The sequence below is a fragment of the Gopherus flavomarginatus genome, chromosome 1 (genome assembly GCF_025201925.1).
Source record: "Gopherus flavomarginatus isolate rGopFla2 chromosome 1, rGopFla2.mat.asm, whole genome shotgun sequence".
NCBI classification, from domain to species: Eukaryota; Metazoa; Chordata; order Testudines; family Testudinidae; genus Gopherus; species Gopherus flavomarginatus.
The window spans coordinates 251,531,325-251,552,548 of record NC_066617.1 but is presented as its reverse complement, the minus strand read 5'-3'; the positions used below and the strand labels follow the sequence as shown (position 1 = coordinate 251,552,548).

General features: G+C 41.9%; 1 protein-coding gene across 5 annotated transcripts in view; it reads right to left on the bottom strand.

The window, feature by feature from the left end:
* The window catches only part of NPAS2 (neuronal PAS domain protein 2), a 180,089-nt gene that overhangs the window by 94,834 nt on the left and 64,031 nt on the right, over positions 1–21,224 (bottom strand). For 4 of the 5 annotated variants that reach the window (XM_050921915.1, XM_050921877.1, XM_050921896.1 and 1 more), the window contains exons 2-3: positions 8,251–8,304; positions 1,924–2,072 (exon numbers count right to left, since the gene is read on the bottom strand). In XM_050921915.1, coding sequence (XP_050777872.1) covers positions 1,924–2,072; positions 8,251–8,304 — 203 coding nt within the window. The remainder of the gene's footprint in view (positions 1–1,923; positions 2,073–8,250; positions 8,305–21,224) is intronic. The other variant, XM_050921887.1, reaches the window with a different exon arrangement.

Here is a 21,224-nt window from a genome sequence, read left to right as displayed (position 1 = left end):
CAGATCCAGACTAACACGGCTACCCCTCTGATACTTGACAAAGTTGGCTTAGATTCCAAGTGATAAGGTATTCTGGTGCTCTTAGTCTTGTTCCTGATTTGAGGCTGATGTGTACGAATAAGGGAACTCCCCCTATTGCAGTGGTTCTAAACCAGAGGTTCATGTACCCCTGGGGATACACAGAGATCTTCCAGGGGGTACATCAACTCATCTAGATATTTGCCAAGTTTTACAATAGGCTACATAAAAAGCACTAGCAAAGTCAGTACAAACTAAAATTTCATACAGACAATGACTTGCTTATATTGCTTTATATACTATACACTGAAATGTAATTACAATATTTATATTCCAATTGATTTATTTTATAATTATACGGTAAAAATGAGAAAGTAAGCAATTTTTCAGTAATAGTGTGCTGTGACACTTTTGTATTTCTTCATCACAGAAGAGTGGTACAATTCAGCACATTTATAGTTTTTGCTCAGTGGCCCCCAAGGGAACAGCAAGGATTAGAGATCAGTACTGAGATATAATGGTAGAGCTGACACGTTTTTATGAGAATAAACATTCACCCTTCAGATATATTTTAACATAAATTTCTGGCCATCATCACTATTCAGCAGCTGTCTTTATTGTACGTTTCTATGCCAAATTTGCAAATGGCCTCAATATCAAACTAAAATTGCACCTACATGTTATGCAAATGAAAAACTAGTATTTGCTTGTGCACATTGGGTAGAAGTCCCCCAAATTTATGCAAGCAAATATTTGTGAATAAAATTTATTAAACCAATTTTAAAAATTTGGCCCTTAATGTCAGAATTTCCCATTGTACTACACTATAGACACATTAGTTCTGAGCTCCCCTCCTTTCGCCACCCTTCAGCCTGCTTGATGTGATGGCACATGGATCCAAGTGCCAGAGAAACAATGATCAATATTTTAAAGCCAGAAAGAATGACGTGTCATCTTTCTTTAAGATATTTTCTGTACAGAAAATTATTTAAATTTGCAACCTTGAGCCTTCACTCCCTCCAATTTTTTTTTAAAAAGAATCCCTGATGGATTTTCATCTGTTAAAAGGTGTAGTGAGCATGATAAAGTAGAAACTGAGACCTAGGAGAGACAAGACTATGGATGCTGGCTTACTAGCAGGTTGGCTTATCCAGGGAAAACAACCACACTCCAAACCCACCAGCTCTACACCAGGAATGTACAGAGGCACACAGGCAAACTTCTCAGATGATAACTCCTCTATCCCCTATTCTCAGTAGCTGATTCTTTTTCATAATCAGGGCCCACAGTGTGCAGGAGTCACAGCCCCCTTTCACAATACCCCAGGAGGGAATAGACTGGCTCCCTACATCTACTTTTACAGAAGCTAAGAAGAATATTTTCTCCCTCCAGTCAGAAGTCTGTTGGTGCCAGGTGAAGGGAACTTCCTCTTTCCCTCCTGATCACCTTTTTGTTCAGAGCACAAGTCCCTCTCCTGCCTAGCTCACAGATCCACTTCAGAGCTCTGTGCCCTTTGCATTTCTTCCCTGGCTGCCTGATATTCAGTCAGCTAGGGAGGCACACATCCTCTGCCTTAGAATGTCAGAGGACTGACTGGCTTCATTCACTTGAGCCCAACAACCAAAAGGAGCATTGTGATCAAGAAAGGCAGTCTTGCGCAAGCCCATCAGGTCTGAAGAGGCATTATACTACAGAGCAAGTGGGATAAGTACTACTCTGTACCAAGGAGCAGCTGAGGAGACTGATTTGAGTTGCATGGTACCCTTAAGTTTTCTCGGCACAAACTATGACTTGGAAAAAATCTTACTATGAAATTTTTAACTGCTTGAGCCACTCTGACCATCAGTGGAGTAACAAGGATTTGGTACAGTTTGACTGTGCATAGATAGGTTCAGCAATTTTTACCATTGTGTTTCTGCAGAAAGCCAATGACTTTTTCAAGCACTGTAGTTTTGTCCATTTTACGGGTGTTGCCTGGAAGCATGGAGCTGAGCTCTTTGATGAGAACATTGAATTGGTCACGTCTCTTCTTTTCAGACTTGTTACGGGAAGCCCTATAAGTATGAAAAAAAAATAATGAATGGACCTAGAAATAGTAATCAGTACATATTCTTCTTGTGACATGTTATTTATAAAATAAACTCTCTATGCATCAGTGTGTGAACACTGATGGCTGGCACCAGGCAAAGCTAAATAAGCATCTAAGAACTGGCCTTTCTCACTGTCATAGAATCTCAGGGTTGGAAGGGGCTTCAGGAGGTCATCTAGTCCAACCTCCTGCTCAAATCAGGACCAATTCCCGGACATATTTTTGCTCCAGATCTCTAAATGACTCCCTCAAGGATTGAGCTCCCTACCTGGTTTAGCAGGCCAATGTGCAAACCACTGAGCTATCCATGCTTTCTGACTTTATTATCTTATTCCTGCACTCACTTAGTGAGCACATGTTGGCTCTTCTGTCTTCCCCCATCACTCCAGCAGCAGGACAAGATGTGGAGGAATTTCATGTCCTTGTTTTCTGGCAAATGATAAAGCTTGTCTTGTGTGCACAGGTTTTCATTCATATGTGTGTGTGTACTCAAAATTCATGCTTTCTATGCTGAGGTACTTTCAGTAAAGGAAGATTGTAAGTAGACAAGGTAAATAATATGGCAACATATTTTGTTGGCCCAGAAAACAATTTATAATGCTCAAACTTTTGGGCTGATCAAAACACTTAGGTATCCTAAATTATTTCTTGGTCAGATAAAAAAATAAAAAAAAACGATGGCAGTTTCTAATCACTCTGCACAAGTTTAACTGTAGAAAGGAAAGTTGGTCTTGTGGTTTAGTCACTGGACTGTGATTCTAGGTTCAAGTCCCAGTTTTGTCATAGATTCTATATGTGCCATTGGGTAAACCACTTAATTTCACTGTGCCTCAGTTCTCTATCTGTAAAATGAGAATAATACTACTCCCTTTATGCGTCTTGTCTATTTAAAATGTAAATTCTTCAGGGCAGGGGAGCTGGAACAATTTTTATAGTGAGAGTGCTGAGAGCCATTGAACCAAACTGTAAACTCCATACAGTGGAAACCACTTCAAGCCAAGGGTTGCGGCAGCAACCCCGAAACTCCTGATTCCAGCATCTCTGGGGCAGGACTGTCTCTTTTTATGTGTTTGTACAGTAGAACAATGGGGCCCCAATTTCATCTGGGGCTTTTAGGCACTATTGCAGTGGTCCCAAACCTTTTTCATCTGGCGGGCACCAGACGATGAGCCATCGAGAACTGAGGCCAGCGGACGAGCATCCACAGAAATGCTGCCTAGAAGCCACAACGTCAATAGGCGTCGCCGTCGAAATGCCACCGACAAGCAGCATCATCCAGAGGTGTCGCCACCGAAATGCCACCAAAAATCAGTGGCATTTCAGCAACGATGCCTCTGGGGATGCTGCTTCTCAGCAGCATTTCGGCAGATGCTTGTCCGCTGGACAGTACGCGGGCACACATAGATGCCCCAGCGGGCGCCATGGTGCTCACGGGCACTGCGTTGGGGACCACTGCACTACCGTAATGCTACTATTACTGTTTCTAACAATCTGCTCAGTAGCTGTATTTTAATTTTTATTTATTGTACACTAATCTGTAAACTAAGAGTTGTATTCTTCAATGCACCCTTGGTCTCTGAGTATGAACATTTTTTTATGTATGTTAATGGACAGTTTTCTAGGAGGGTCTCTCCTAGGCTTATATGACCAGGCAAAAAATGAACTATAAAATATGCCAGAACTTCTGCTTACTCCATTGAAAGGTTCCAGGCAAACAAGAACATCATAGGCTATGATTTACTTGGCTTAAATGTATAATAAGCTAAAAATCTGGTTAGAAATAGACAGGATTTAATAATTAACAGGCCAACTTCTTCTAAACATAACACCAGCGTCAATCCAGTAATACCACTGCAGTTAATGAAGAAACCGGGGCATACATTGGTGTAAATAAGAATAGAATTTAACTCAACTTGGACATTCCTCTAAGGACCAATATGGCAATAAACATTTTCAGCAGAGATATCACAGTGGAGTCTTCATATGTTACCTGTGACAGGGTAGGGGGTAATTTTTGTTTGTCTTGCTCTCTGGCCTGAATACTCTTTGAGATGCGCTGGAAAGAAGCCAATCTTTGGTTATTTTACAGCTTTGACCACAAAAGGTTAGGTGAATGCTGTCTATCTGATTTAAGCATACTCCTGTTACATGTGCAGAAGACTGTTGGGACAAGATCTGAATCCATCTTCATCATACTTCCGAACAATTCAAGTAGATTTAAAGAAAACCAACATTTTATTTTCATGTAATTCAATCCTCAGCCCGTGTCAGCTTAACGGCTCCCATTCCTTCAAAAACTGAAACTCCCCAATCATATATACAGTATGTGTTGCTTGCCCAGAAAGTAAAAGATGTTTTGACAGAAACCAGAAAGTACCTATTTTTAACACTTGACATTTTATTCACAAAGGAAATCTGAAAACTTCTGTAGTGGAAATAATTCTACCAAGATCCAAATCAATAAACAGAGTAGAATCCTTAAAGGAAGAAAACAGAAAACCTTATTAGGTCGTCTAATCTATCCCTTTGCCTATGCAGGATTCTATATTTGCTAGTGCTTTGTTCAGTCCAGTTTTAAATGTCTTGAACAATGCAGGTTCCATCATTTCCCTTGGAAGTTTATTCCATAGTCTAGTAAATCTCACTATTAGGGCACTATCCCTGATATTCTGCTGAAGTTGCCCTTATCTTAATTTCATACCATTCACCTTGATCACATTGATGGATCAGTCGTTCAGTCCTTGTACAGATTGCGCCAGTCACAACACGTCTTCCATTCATCTGGTATCCTGGCCTTTCTTCTCCATGTGCAGCCATGTCTTTTCACAATAAAATCTTCCCTTCTCTTTGGAGGTTGGCCAAGTGGTCGTTTCAGTTCCTGTGGGTATCATTCAGCAACAGCTGCAGTTCATCGATTGTCAGTGAGCCTCATTATATGCCTAGCTCATCACATTTTACTGTGCTTGCTCTCAACAACGACATCCTGCACTCCACTCTGCTGTCTGATCACTTCATTGGGGACTCAGTCTCACATTTAAATTCCCAGAATTCTTCTTTCCATCGCCCTCTCCGTGACAGACAGTTGCTGCTCCTCTGTCTTCATCAGTGCCCATGTTTTGCTGCTGTACAACACTGCTGGCAGTACTGTTGAGTTGAAGAGGCTGCCGCATGTTGCCTTGTTGATTTTTCCATGGAGGACATCCTTGATAGAACTGAATGCACACCAACTAGCTTTCTTTCTTCGCAAGAATTCACCTTCCTGATCGTGGCGCATGTTAATTCCTTGGCCCAAATAGACATATTGCTCAATTTCTTCTATTTGTTCTCCCTTGATTGTTATTTGGACTTTTGGTAAGGTACCAGAATGCATAAATTTAGTTTTGGAGAGGTTAATTTTCAGCCCAACTTGGCTGCTTTTTGTGTTGAGTTCTTGCAGCATTTTCTGCAGTTTGATATCGTTTTCGGTGATCAACCCAATATTGTCCGCAGATCTGAGATGGTTTAACTGTTCTCTGTTGATTTTGATTCCATCCTTCCAATTCATTTGCCTCATTACCATTTTAAGGCAGGCTGTGAAGAGTTTCGGTGAAACCGTGTCTCCTTGTTCCACATCTTTCTTAACTGGGATGTGACCGGGAGTATCAAACAAGGTTATATCTGTAGTGCAGTGTTTGACAGCATAGAGCGCTCGACAGCACAGAGATCAATGCAGTGTTGAAAGCTCTTGCAGAGCAGCGCATCGACACAAACTATATCAAACTATTAAAGGAAGCAAATTCCGATTGCACGATCCATACCATTAGTCCTGCTTATGTACCTCCTTGTTATCTTCAAAGCAATATGGCACATGCTGATGGGAAAAAGATACACTGTCCGAATGGAATTTTGACTCTGAGTAAATATTAACAAAAGCTTGTCCCTATCCATTACCAAAAATTCTCCTTCCAAAAAAAAAAAAGAGGCATTAAAATGTCAGCAGATGGTAATAACTACCACTATTTAAGATGTGTGTTTTCCTATGTCCGTTCTGTGTGTATTTTGCTTGCTAACCCCCTTTTTGAATGGTTGCCTTGCATGCATCATAAAAGTAATTTGGATCTAAGTGTGTGAATTGGTAGTGACAGTTAAATCTGGAATTCCTCCCTCTATTCTCCCCTTTGCTTCATTCCCCGCTCCCGCAATCCAGCAGTGTTATAATTCTTGACACTTTGTATGAAACTTTCAGCTGTGATATACCATCTCCAAAGACACCTTTTTCATGATGTAATGTGGCATGAGGCATCCATTCCCTCATCCTCCTCCTCCATTCACAGATGTCTACATTATTTACAGATGGTTAGGCACATCCTTACATTGTGCTTCTTTGTAGTGTGCATTAATAATACTATGTTTAGCAACTCTCGTGCATTAAGTCCCTTGTGAAGAGTGTTGGCACAGTGGCTTTGGGAAAACTTTGATAGGCCCTTTGCCTCAGAAGACATTCCTTGCAGTCCTAAGTGGTTGCAGCAGTTAGGTCAGCACATTGCTTCTGGTATCAAACAGTGGGCTTCTGTATCTCGAGCATGCATGAATTAGAAAAGAAGAAAAGGAGCACAGTTGAGCGAGGCTGCAGAGAGTTCTGACCTATATTAGTGAAAAAAGGTTGCAAGAGGGAAGAAGCAGGAAAAGAATCAAAAGAGATGAGCCTGGACCAACTAGTTGTGCCTAGACTGGATATACTTTCATTAGAAAGAACAAAGGAAAAAAATACATGCAACCTAAGGCTCCCTCTACACCAGATAAACTACTGGCTGCAGTACAGATCACACTTCCAAAAAAATTGCTAGCAAACAGATTCTGTGGCACTCCTGGTGCCAGCCAATTATTATGGAGTTTTACTGCAACACATGATTTTCTACCTGAAAAGGCAACCCCTACAAAGTGTTAGTAGCAATTTCCTGTGTATGTATTAACTGTGACTTTACCACCATAGTTAATAGCACGTTACCGCTTTAGACCCAATCAATTAGCCAAAAATTCAGTGTCTTGTGGGTTGTTCCAGTTAGGAGCAGTAATTGGTGATGGAACCAGATGATTCTTTGAAGCAATACTGTTTATTTACAGAGAATGTACAAAGACCTTTTTCCTTGAACACAGCAGGAATGAAACAACAAGAGACAGTGTCTTTGCTCACAGTAGCAGGCACCTTTTCCAATCAGCATTCAGCTCAAAAGCTGTCTCCCTTAGCTTTTTTTTTTCTTTCCCTAAACTCTCGCTCATGTTTTCTTAAGACCACATTCCCAGTGCTTGTTCTGATTGTGCCCTTGGTTTTTCTGCCCTTGCTCTCTAGTGTTTTCTCCTGTTGTCCCCCAAAACACAGACATACACAACAGCTCCATCAATCAATCCTTTAACCCCTGCATTTGCTGTATCAATCCCGGTAAACTCCTCACCCTACATGGCTTAGCTTCTGACTCAGTCTTGCCAAGTGGATCTGTGTGTTTGGTGGTGGCTTCTATTGTTTTGACGATTACTAACCAAAGGGGCATTTAACTGCGTCATCATTTAGCCTAGCTTCAGTGGGGTTTAACCCAATCCATTACAAGCACATATGAAAGGAGATTATGTTTAGGTCTGAAGTAAGGTTTATAATGTTACTGATTTTTGGTGATAAGGTGATTTGAGAGTATTATTCATTTTTTGTTTTGTTTTTTCCCAGAATCATTATCAGATAATTACCCATGTATAAACTGAGTAACATAATAAGAAAACCTCATTATTTTCAAAGAATAATCTGTGTTTCTTTTACAAAGTGTTTTCCGTAAAAGATTATCTGATAACATGGATATTTTATACACATGGTGGACTAGACAGTTGTATTGTGGCAGAAATAGTGTTCTGTAGGTTCCTTGGTTGATCCTATGCAGTAATGTGAAAAAATAACCCTTGCATTTGCCTTGCTGATATTTTTCAGAGGAAGCACTATTAAAATGCTTTTATTCTGATAATAGTGCTTTGTGATTCAACAGCGTTTCAAGTTGTATTTGGCTTTATTTTTCTCTCCCTTTTGATTAATTAGGATGGAAAAAACAGCTTTTGCAGCAACATAAAATCTTAGGTTCACAACAAAATGAACAGTGTTATAAAAGAAAAAAAGTGCTCACCTCTTTGCCCTGTCTTTCTCATTTTCATCCATGAGATTGTCTAAATAGCTTTTTCTGTTGAAAGAATGCAGAGTTATTATAAGTTGTCATGTCATTAGCTCTACCTTCAGGTTAATCTCAGAGTCACTTCTGCTTTACTGTAATAACAGTACCCAAGTCAAATAAATGTGTCAGCAGGGTTTTAAACTCTGTCCTTAATTTTAAGAACCATCTATTATAGATGTTATGATTCATTATTAATGATCTTTACTGCAATAGCATCCAAGGGCTCCAATCAGAGATTAAGGTCCCACTGTGGTAGGCAAAATAAAAACACATACCAAAAAGGCAGTCCCTTCTCTGAAAAGTTTACAGTCTAATCTGTCTACTGTGGATACCTCCTCCAAGTTACTAGGCTAGATCAGTGGTTTTCAACCTTTTTTCATTTTCAGGCCCCAGAAATATTTCGAATGGAGGTGCGGATCCCTTTGTAAATCTCAGACATAGTCTGCAGAGCTCCAGGGGTCTGCGGAACACAGCTGAAAACCACTGCTCTATGGTAACGACAACCTTTCACGAACCCCTTAGACATAGTATGTGGACTGCCCTGGCGGGTGGGCCATGGACCATGGGTTGAAAGCCATTGGGCTAGATGAACTCCAGGAGATGCAAGGAGGCAAATATGGAACCCCTCTGCAGACTCAAGGCCTCCTGATTCACCTCTGGGGAAACACAGGTATTGTTTCCACTACTGCCCTCTTGGGCGGTTCCTCCAGCTGGGGGAAGCTTAAAGTTCCTATAAGAGCTCGGCAGGAATCTCAAAGGCAAAGGTAATATGAGGATCACAAGGGGCCCAATTCCACAAAGCTCTGACGCGTGTGCTTAAGTCCTATTGACACAGTCTAGTTCCAAGAGCACGTCACAAAAACCAGCCTTGCAACTAACAACATCTGAGACCCTTGTTGAAGTCTCAGCTGAGAGGTCAGGGGTTGAATGGGCCTAGAGACTGAACTGCCTTCTCACTATTTGACTTGAGCTTAGTTTTTAGAGTTCAGTTTTTTAGAGTTCAATACGTTTGTAAGCGGCATAGCTGTCAATCCTATGTTAGACCAACTTGACTTGCCACACAGAAAAAATGTAATCCCTGTGCAAAACTGAACATGTACCATACCCGTCAGTATTAACCTTTTTGGAACAGAATGGTCAGATACTGACTAAATTCTTGATCTGCCCTAAGGTGTATGTCCATTACTACTATAAGAATGAGCCATTTTGAGCCTGCAATAGATACATACAAGGGTCAGTCATAGCTCATAAGAAGAGTAGTTAAAATAGGTAAATCACGTAGGCAAGACAGGTAAAAAGCCGTGTAAACTCAACACAGCTGAGGATGAAGTTGTGTCTCCTCAAGCTATGGCTACACTACAGAGCTTACAGCGGTGCAACTGCACCGATGCAGCTGCCCTGCTGTAGCACTGCTAGTTCAGACGTTCTAAGTTGACTTAATTACTCCAGCCCCTGCAAGTGGCAGTAGCTATGTTGGCAGGAGAAACTCTCCCACCGACATAGCGCTGTCCACACCAGTGCTTAGCTTGGTGTAACTTACGTTGCACAGGGAGTGGCTTATTCACACCCCTGAGCCACATGCGCCAACTTTCCCTGGCGCTGGTGGGTGCTCGCATCCTCTGCCCTCGTCCTCGCCCCGACTCCACCCTCTCCCCGCCCCCATTCCAACCCCTTCCCCAATGTCCCTGCCCAAACTCCGCCTGCTCCCTGCCCCTATTGAACTCCTTCCCCAAATCCCCGCCCTGACCCCGCCTCTTCCCTGAACGAGCTGCATTCTCCCTTCTCCCCCATCCCTCCCAGCCATGTGAAACAGCTGTTTCACAGCACAAGTGCTGGAAGCTAGGGGGAAAAAGTGGGCATGCGGCGCACTCAGGGGCACAGGTGAGCTGGGCAGGGGGGTGGGAGAATTTTTCCCCAGGGGTGCTCCAGCCCCGGAGCACCCACGGAGTCGGCACCTATGCCCTGAGCGACATAACTTATACCGACGTAATCGGTAATGTGTACATAGTCTGATACATTCATTCTTTGTCCACTGCCTGCCCCTCTTTTGCTAAGCGCTCTTTTGAAGAAGAGAGGCTTGAAACATAATACTAAGCAGTGAGGAGAACAAAGCCTTGTGTTTATCATTACCTGTGTCCGTTCAAGGCATGTACTCTCACTTGCATCAGAGCACAAAAGCCTTATGCATCTGCTGCACCCCACACAAGGATTTTCAGGATCAACAGCACAATGTTTCAAACTTTAGACTTCCTACTCTGTGATTTGAAAATGGGCATCCTGTGTCACTATTCCTTCCATTAAATGATTTCCACAAAATTTAGGAAGCATGATACAATAAAAAGTTAAAAAAAGGACGGCCAAGTTAATGAATATGCATTACTTAGGCCGAATACGATTGCAACATATGATTTTGTTCAGGAATTTTATTGTCTCAAGAATATTTGTTTAAAAACAAAAATGAAAACTGATCAATGGGAAGAATTATGGATAATTTTGTCAGTAGCTAATAGATAGTTGTCCTCCATTAGCTCATGAGACAGTTGTTAGCTAAGGAATATGAGATACGTGCAACTCATCCTGTTAATTTTTTGTAACAATACAAATGCAGCAGGAGGTTAAAAGCTACTGTTCAATGGTCTGAGGATAAAACCACTATAGGTGAGGGTTTCTTTCTTTCTCTTTAGGTATGTTCTCATTGTGGACTATCAATTTCAAATGCTGACTGATCCGATGGCTCACTTCAGTGAGAGACTCCTGACAGAAAGCAGCTTGAATCAGCAGAGAAGACTATCTTTTGCTTACCATCCACCTGCTAACTCCTGCCATAAGAGTAAAGGCACAAACATGATTGTCATTGCTAAGTACTCTTATGGCAGGAGTCAGCAGGTGGGCCTATTATTCATAGGGTTGCAAGTTCTTAATGTGCGAGCACTGCTCAGTCTTTCAAGAATATTTGTTTGGCCTCACCAATGCCAATCTGCTGGCAATGCTCCTTCTTATACAGCCCAAAATGCTGTTAGCCTTCTTGGCAACAAGGGCACATTGTTGACTCATATCCAGCTTCTCGTCCACTGTACCCCTAGGTCCTTTTCTGCAGAACTGGTACCTAGCCATTCGGTCCCTAGTCTGTAGCAGTGCGTGGGATTCTTCCATCCTAAGTGCAGGACTCTGCACTTGCCCTTGTTGAATCTCATCAGATTTCTTTTGGCCCAATCCTCTAATTTGTCTAGGTCCCTCTGTATCCTATCCCTACCCTCCAGCGCATCTACCGCTCCTCCCAGTTTAGTGTCATTACAAACTTGCTGAGGGTGCAATCCATGCCATCCTCCAGATCAATGAAGATATTGAACAAAATCGGCCCCACGACTCACCCTTGGAGCACTCCGCTTGATACTGGCTGCCAACTAGACATGAAGCCATTGATCACTACTCATTGAGCCCAACGACCTAGCCAGCTTTCTATCCACCTTATAGTCCATTCATCCAGGCCATACTTCTTTAACTTGCTGGCAAGAATACTGTGGGAGACCATGTCAAAAGCCTTGCTGAAGTCAAGGAATAACATGTCCATTGCTTTCCCCTCATCCACAGAGCCAGTTATCTCATCATAGAAGGCAAGTAGGTTAGTCAGGTATGACTTGCCCTTGGTAAATCCATGCTGACTGTTCTTGATCACTTTCGTCTCCTCAAAGTGCTTCAGAATTGATTCCTTGAGGACCTGGTCCATGATTTTTCCAGGGACTGAAGTGAGGCTGACTGGCCTGTAATTCCCAGGAGCCTCCTTCTTTCCTTCTTTAAAGATGGGCACTGCATTAGCCTTTTTCTTGTCATTCGGGACCTTCCCCGATTGCCATGAGTTTTCAAAGATAATGGCCTGAGCAACTAAGCTTTGTGGGGCCCCCTGTGGTAGGGGACCCTGGGCAATTGCCCTGATTGCTACCCACTATTGCTGGCCCTGGCTTTTATATGCAGAAACACAGTTGTTGTGGCGCAGGTGGACTGTGGAGTTTTTGTAGCATGTTGTAGCCTGAGTCTCAGAAAGAAAAAGTTTGAGAACCCCTGATCTAATCTGCATGTTCCCTGTCTCACTGGCTGCTCCACAGTAGGACTTCAAAGTGAATCTTACCAGGACTTAGTGAGCTTCATTCTGACTCTGAGCTAGCAGCTCTCCTCTTTTCTTCTGAGTTGTGAGACTGCGCCAAAGCAAAGTAAAATTTACTAATATTTATTAAACTTCACTTCAAAGTCCTGCTGTTTTACCAGAGCAAGGTAAACAAGTGAGGAGTAGGACGAGAGACGACAGAGCCGCAAGACAGCAGTGACTATGTCAAGCACCTGATTTTAACTCTTTTTTTTTTTTTTTTTGGATGGGGCACTTAGGCCATGGCTACACTAGAGAGCTGCAGTGCTGGTGAGGGGGTTACAGAGCTGCAACTTAGGATGTGGCCACACTTGCAAAGCACGGCCAGCACTGCAACTCCCTGGTTGCAGCGCTGGCTGTACACCCGGTCAAGCCTCGGGTGTAGCGATTCCAGCGCTGGTCAGCAAGTGTGGACGCCCACCAGCGCTTTTATTGACCTCCGGCGTATAAGGAGGTATCCCAGAATTCCTGTCCACAACAAACCGGAAGAAAGGGAGAGCTCGGAGTTCAGCCAAACTGCTTATTTAAAAAACAAACACAGCTCCTGTTTGCTGAGAGAGCGGAGGCAGGCAGGGGAATTATTTTGGAATGTTCACAGCTGTTTGCTTGAAGAGAGAAACAGCACGCTCACACGGCAGAGGGGGAGGGGGAAGTCCATGTTGAGCAGATGCTTATCTGGTCTTACGGCTATTTAGGAGTACATAATTTGCATTTAGTGAATGAGAGAGGGGTGGGGGAAGGGGTCAGAACTTTTAAAATGATTGAAGGTAGGCACTGTGTGTCTTCCAGTCCTTAGAACTTGCAAGGCAGGGAGCTGAGAACAGTGTCAACTCCAAAAATCCATTCTGTCTGTCTCCTCCACGCTCCCTGTCACATTCCACCCCACCCCCCTCTTTTGAAAAGCACGTTGCAGCCACTTGAATGCTGGGATAGCTGCCCACAATGCACCACTCCCAACAGCGCTGCAAATGCTGCAAATGTGGCCACACTGCAGCGCTGGTAGCTGTCAGTGTGGCCACACTGCAGCGCTGGCCCTACACAGCTGTACGAACACAGCTATAACTACCAGCGCTGCAGAACTGTAAGTGTAGCCATGGCCATAGATAGTCCTGCCATGCTGGAGGCTATAGAAAAATCAAAGCAACAGATAGACTATTAGGCTGGATTTGTCTGAATACAAATAAATCAGAATAAATGACCAGATTTGAGCACAAATCAAATCTGAATCAGGAATTCAACCTATTGCTACATCTTGGCCAAATATAACCCTCTGGACTGTTAAAAAACATGCTAAAGTGTACTGCTAAAAATAGCACACAAAAGGGAAAAGAAAAGTTAATGAAAAATTACAAATTGAATTAAAGAACTGAAAACATAGTTGTCTATAGCACAATTGCTGGAAAGCAACTAACAAATATAAGAAAATCCCTTTTCATTCTAATGTGCATTTTATTTTGAGAAGGCCCTGTGACTTTCTGTGGCAGAAGAGCATCATTAACAAAGTTACCAGGTGTCATGTAATGCAGTAATTGCTATGGGAATTACTGTTTTAAGTGCAAAGGTAAAATCCACAGGAATGGTAAGTGTGCTGCTTTAGAGCTATTTTTGCTCAAGCATGTCTAACTTAATCATCCTCCTTTCAATAACAGCTTGCAGAATTTTGTTTTTCTAGGACAGAGAATGTTTTGGGTTTTCAGACAGGACAAAACACAGTAAAAAGAAAACTGTACTTTCTAGACTTGATGAAGGCTAATGATTCTTGGCAGAGAATAGTTTGTTCTGCAGTTTAACAATATTTACATTTTCAATATTTATGAATGATCCTTACATAAAAAGATTACATTTAAAACCAGAACCAGAATAAGATTACAAAAACATAGAAGACATTCATCAAATTTTTCAAAAAAGACTTACATATTTCTTTAAATGTACCTTTCTGGTTAGTTATTCAAATGGAGTGATAATATTTCTAAATTTGATATTTCACCGAGTTTCATGCTTCAGTTTATAATGGCTCTGCAGATGTTTTCAGGGTTAAAGCAACAGAAAAATATCTAAAGAAAACAAATACAGGTATTAAAATTATGGAATATGACATATATTAATGTTCCATTGGCCTGGCTTTGGGATGAGGAGATGTTTGTAGGTAATACATCTGAAGATTATGGGATTATAATAAAAGAAGAAAAGGCACATAACATATTTTGGCTATATTCCTTACATTCTTCCTACTTAAAATGGTTAGTTGGAAAAAAGAATCATTTTTATCTGTAGACACTGTTGTATGGTATAGCTTTGCACTGTTAAACTGCTTCTCCATTCCATCCTGGAGACGGTTGTATTTCAGTGATGAGTGAACTGAGCCCTATATATACACAGCATAAATCTCCTGTCACCAGGTAAATCAGGTGTAACCCTTGAGATGCTGGCAGATCAGGAACCAGCTCCTGCCAAGGACCAGGCCTCACTGACCACTGACAAATGCACAGCTGGAAACCAGTGGGTTAGTATAGTTAAAACAGATATCAGGGTTTTAAGAATGTGTTTACTGTTTAGACTTCATGGAATCCTTGTAGGATACTGCATGTTTTAATCCTACTTATAATATCTGTATCCCATGGTATGAAGTTATATTGAGTGTGTGCATTGTAACCCTCTGTAATTGTGTAACTCACCAAACAGGAAAAGGAGCATTAATTAAGGTAGAACTGCTCATTCTGCACACAAGATGGCCCACTGAATGCAAATGAAGCATTGCATAGCATCAAAGAACAGAAATCTTGTTGCCTGCATTCCTAACTCTCTCTGGGGTGAAGGATATAAAAAATCCCTGACAAGGAGAAATTTGGTCTCTATGCTGTCCGGACTCTGAGGGACAGAGATTCTTAAACATAAGCAAGATAGCCCCATACTGCTTGGCATGGGTCAGCCCTAAAGGACACATAGAATTGGTTATTATAGAAGCTTATCCACCTCTACCCCGATATAACGCTGTCCTCAGGACCCCAAAAATCTTACCGCGTTATAGGTGAAACCGCGTTATATCACACTTGATTTGATGTGCTGGAACACTCCGCCCCATCCCCTGGAGCGCTGCTTTATCACGCTATATCTGAATTCATGTTATATTGGATGGCGTTATAATGGGGTAGAGGTGTATTACCTTTTTAAACCTAAGACTGTAACTCATTTATGTGTTTTTCCTGTTTTAACCTCGTAAAAAACGCATTTATTTTCTCAGCTAAATCTTTAGTTAGTTTACTACTGGATTGGCTCCAACTTTGTCTTTGGTTTGATATCTGAGTACAAATGACGGGGTAAGTGACTGGTCCTTTGGGACTGGGAGTTACCTGAATATTTTTTGTGATTTTTGGTGTAAAGGACCATCTATCACATGGTCCAGCTTGTGTGGGTGGCAAGATAGACTGGAATGCCCAATGGAACTGTTTGATTCCATGGTAAGACAGTTGTGTTGCTTCAGGAGTTCACACTTGTTACTGAATTGGTGAAATCTAATTATAGAACATTCCACCAGTTTGGGGTCTCTGTCCTGCTTGTTGATTATCTGCCCTGAGGATGGCACTCACAATCGTGAGCAAGTCCAGACCCCATTGAACTCAACAGAGATACACTGGTATAAGTGAGACAAGTTAGGGGGACGGAACAGATAACCGTTCATGTCACACTCCTCATCAGTACAAGCCAGGGAAGCTAATGATCCAACCCAGAGGACCAAATTTGATGATGAATCCTAGTCACATGCCACCTGAGACACATTGCACACGCACTGAGAAGGAGAACAAGAAGAAGAAGAAATGAGAAGAGTTATATTCATAGATTGTAGTTTATCCAGTCCTTTGGGGTCTCTGATGGAAGGTCACTAGATAAATGTTTAATTTTTACTTTTATTAATTATTAATATTATTCAACCTTTGGTGAATGGGCCAAATATATCATGTGAATTAAATTTTGCCCAGATCACTCCTAACACTATAGAAAACAGAAGATGTAACAAATTAAAGTAACATTCATCAGTGAAGGCTGTCATCTGTACAACTCAGAATGCTCCTTGGTGCGCCTGTCCCCTTCCAGCAATGCTAAACAGGATTAGTGTTCCGTAGACGTACAGGAAAAGTAGGTCAGTTCAGTAACATTGTTCCCTGTGATGAACTGACGATGTGATTGTAATGGTCTGTTCACAGTCACCTCTCATTCTGAGCTGACTACAGTGATGATGAACCTGGGCTTGTCACAGGACACATAATAATAACTTAGCTCACTGCACACTTTGTGGGGGAAAACATGTCCAGTTGGGAAAAATAATAATACTTAGCATTTATACAACCAGACAATTTCAAAGGAACACACTCACATGATATCCTCTGCAGTAAATTAGTATTATCATCCACATTTCAGAAAAGGAAACTGAGGCACGGAGCAGTTGAAAACTATATTCTGGCTCATTTTTCAAAGATACTGCACCCTACTTGCACGACTATGCAAGAACTAGGTAGATTGTTACCATTAGCATTCCTGAATGCAGGGGTGGCAGAGGCAGTATATCTGGAAATACTTCACAGTTCCAAGGATGAGTAGTCAACCAGGTATGTCAGTTAGCATCCATCAGCCAAGGCAGAGGGTATATGCTGCACCTCTTCAAGCAGAAGTCAGTGCAGCCACAAAGGATGGTTCTGTCAACACCTCCCATTAAGGTACTGTGTCTACAGTTGCCCTGCCCAGACAGAATGTCTCAGATTATAAACACTTACTACACTACCACATGTCCCCAAGAGCTCTTCCACGTGCTTTAAAAACTTGCTCCTAATTGACTTTGCCAAGCTGGTGCAGTAAAACAGTGACATCATTGGGACTGGAAATCAGAGCTTTATGGGGCACAGCCCCACACTTGGTGAACTAGACTGAAGATTTCTGGATAATACAAAAATGTCCCAAAAAGACTTAGGTCACATTGGGGAAACACGTTTTCTTTTCTATAACAAAAAATAAATAATTATTGGGGACAAAGCAGGGCTGGGTGGCACTCCCTCCTTGCCCCCTGTGGGGGCTGGCTTAGGCCTCACTGTGCCCCCTGGACATTCCTCTGCGCCTCCCTAGAGGGGTGCACCACACAGTCTGGGGACCACAGGTTTAAAAAACCCAACTGTACTAACATTTACTCACACAACATACTAGAGCCCTGCTGTCTGACAATAAGGTATACTGATTTATACTTCAATTCTGGATATTCAAATCTCGTTATTATCAGAAACACTTTAAGCAAGTCAATTACACTGGCTATGTTCACACATTAGATAAACTCTTGGGGCCTATTTTACTAAGTTTTTACTATCTTGCAGGGAATATAGCACATCCCCACACTGACTTGCCTCTCCTGTTTTATACTTGTCATCTACGAAAGGAACGCAAGACAAACATCTTAATACAGACTGGGTCTAAACATTGTGTGTTCATTATGTCATTTTTAGAAAATGATTAAAATATATATGATAATATCTCTTTATAATAATAGAAAACAAGTTCTCCCGAGAAAGACCCTCAATTGCAATGATGTATATTTTTTGATAACTTTATGTACCCATCTACCTGTCTGTCTTAGGTATTGATAAAGTACTAGACGCTGCAGTATCTAGGGCCCTGATCATACAAAGCCTTATGAATATGCTTAACTTCACGCACTCTAACGAGTCCTATAGGGTTAAGATAAGCATGTGTGTAAATCTTTGCAGGACTGGGGCTTAGGTGTTGAGACATCATGCATAGATACCCCTGTGACTGGTGATTAGATTAGTTGACAGAAAGTTGAAGAAACAGTGTAATAATTAAAGCCTAAAAAAGCTTGCCTTGAAAATAGTCTCAATTATAAGATATTCACAATTCTGAAATCCCCCAAAATCTTTATTTTGCAACCATTTCATTGTGATCATCAAACACTGAACCAGTGCATACACACCAATATATGTGCACTGGTTCTGTAACAGAATAACAAGGTTGGAAGGGCCCTCAGGAGGTTGGCTAGTCCAATCCCCTGCTCAAAGCAGGACTACTCCTCAACTATTTTTGTACCCCAAATGGCTGCCTCAAGGATTGAACTCACAATCCTGGGTTTAGTAGACCAATGCTCAAACCACTGAGCTCTCTCTCTCCCTTTCTTAAACTGACAAAAGCCTCATAGGCTGCTTTTTCATTGGTCTGGTCTGCAGGCACTGGAAAACGCTAACATCAGCAGAGCCCTAGGAGGCCACAAAGTAAGCCTTTCCAGATGGGACTACTGTCAAGGTAGGTTTATTTTTATTTAGCAATAAACTTGACAGGATCCTTTTAATCTTAGTCACACAATTCCCTCCCCCATATGCAACCACGTAGCAGGAGTTTGTTTGCTAATATTACCATAAAGAGAATATGCTTTTAAATCAACAGGTTACAGTTGCACTAAGTGCAAAACAGGACATCCATGAGCTGAAATAGACTGAACTCACCATCCTCCCCTCGTCTAGTAAACCATTTATATATGGCTTGCAAAGGACCAAATCATTTTGAGGGTTTTAAGTTTATGGATCACATTCATCTCTGGTGTAACTCTACTGACTTCAGAGACATTTACAGCAGGGAAGAATCTGACTTCAATGGACCTATGACAATTTATACCAGCTGAGGATTTGCCCCAGTAAATATATTTCCAAACATGAAGTCACATGTTCCTGATCCCCAGGGAACCCCTCAGGAAGGAAAAAGTACAATGGCAACTCCATGAAGTTCATCTCCTTTTAAAGCTCAGAGGTTTGACGATTCATAGAGCCCTACCCTCTGCAGGAACTCAGGCTCCATCTGTGTACATCCCAGGATTGTTGTGAATGAAGAATGGCCCTTTCAGGTTGCCCCAGCATCCTGCCTTGTTAAGTGGGAGGTACATCACTGCTGTCCTCTGTTCCCAATAACATACTTGAGCCCTAGGTGGAAGGCACAGCTGGAGTGACACAGATCATGTTATACCCTTCCCCCATGTGTAGCCATGTAGCTGCAGAGAAGAGGCAAAACCAAGCCCTAAGTCAGGTATAATATAGACAAAAATTATTTTCCTATCTGAAGTGTGAAAATAAATACAAATATTAACGCCAATAATCCACTGCCCTTGCATCAATAATATGATGACATTTTTGCTCTTATCCAGCATGATGTGACTGTTAATAATTCTGGGGAGATGAATCATGTACAGCTATTTTGTAGCATATTTTTAAATAGAAACCTATCTTTAAATTTCTGTAAATGTGTCTGACTAAATGATGCAAAGAAGTGATTCCATTAGCCATGTGTCTACACACAGAAGGTGCACCAGTTTAACTAACAGTGGGATGTTTCAGCTGTGATAGAATTGCAGCTGCTCTGCAATAATTTATGAATATTGTATGTTGACCTGGTTATTGGGATGTGTACTGTATGACTATATTGCTGTAGTTTAATAAGGAACAATTACAAGTAGAATCATAGATTATTAGGGTTGGAAGGGACCTTAGGAGGTCATCTAGTCCAACCCCCTGCTCAAAGCAGGACCAATCCCCAACTAAGTTTTCAAACAGCCCCCTCAAGGATTGAAATCACAACCCTGGGTTTAGCAGGCCAATGTGCAAACCATTGAACTATCCTTCCCCCCTGGCAGTAAGAAGGGAAACAACAGCACAAGATAAACCATCCATTGATAAACACGTACAGGTTGTTAAAAGACAATTCCCAAACTATTAGCTTGGAAGATTCTACCTTGGGGCTCCAGCCAACTGACAAAACTGGTTTTGACAAGCAGGGCCAAGGTCTGGGAACCAGGAGATCAAACTGTATATGTTTAAAAAGGGATTGCATCTCTCAAGAGGGGGTGGTTCAGGGCAGGTGGTCAGGTGACCAGACTGAAACATGGGATCCACGGTGGCGTAGGAAGAAGTTAGGCCTGCCTATGCTACCATAAGGTGGTAGTAAGCCTTTAGGTAAGAGAGAAGTGTGAAGACTGTTGTTTTAAAATCCCTCTTCTCTAAATGTTTTGCTCCTACTGCTAAAATAAACAATACTTTGGTTTTAAAAAGCTTGTCTGATCTCTGTAGAACACAGACTCCCAGAGAAATAAAATATAGGTACAGAAGCCAGTCAGATCCTGCTGCGTAAGCAAAGTTGATACACAGAGCCTGGTCTAGGTGTGGGAGATTTGCGGAATTCCACCCCAGGAGAGGTATAAACACAAGGCCTGACACCTATGGGGATGCACTGAGAGAGATCAGAAAGAGGAAAGAAATGCAGCTAGCACCTGTAATTGTGACACCTCTGATTTGGTCACACCAGGGCAATTCTGTGCGTGGACTGTCTTATAATGGTATAGAACTGGGCCAAGTTAAACTAATTTAAATCAATGTAAGAACATCCATACACAAAGCTGCACTGGTTTAACTAACCTGATGCAATATCTGACCTTTAGTTAAACCAGTGTCATTTTGCGTGTAGATCAGGCAAATGTTTTATTTCAGCTAGCTCTGAAATAAAACTTTGCGTTATTTAATTTATAAATGTGGCTGTCACTTCTCCCTCACTGTTTTGCTCCAAAGGGGCAAAAAGGGGAGGAGGTTGAGCCATAGCACTGCCCAAGCAGTATCATTGAAATGAAGGGTGGCTCAATCTGTCATCTTCAAGAATTCTTTACTTCACAACACGAAGAGCCAGGCTGTGGCTTTCCTTGCTGGGGTGCACATGGGGAGGGAGGAGGGGTACTGGAGCAAGGAACACTTCACAC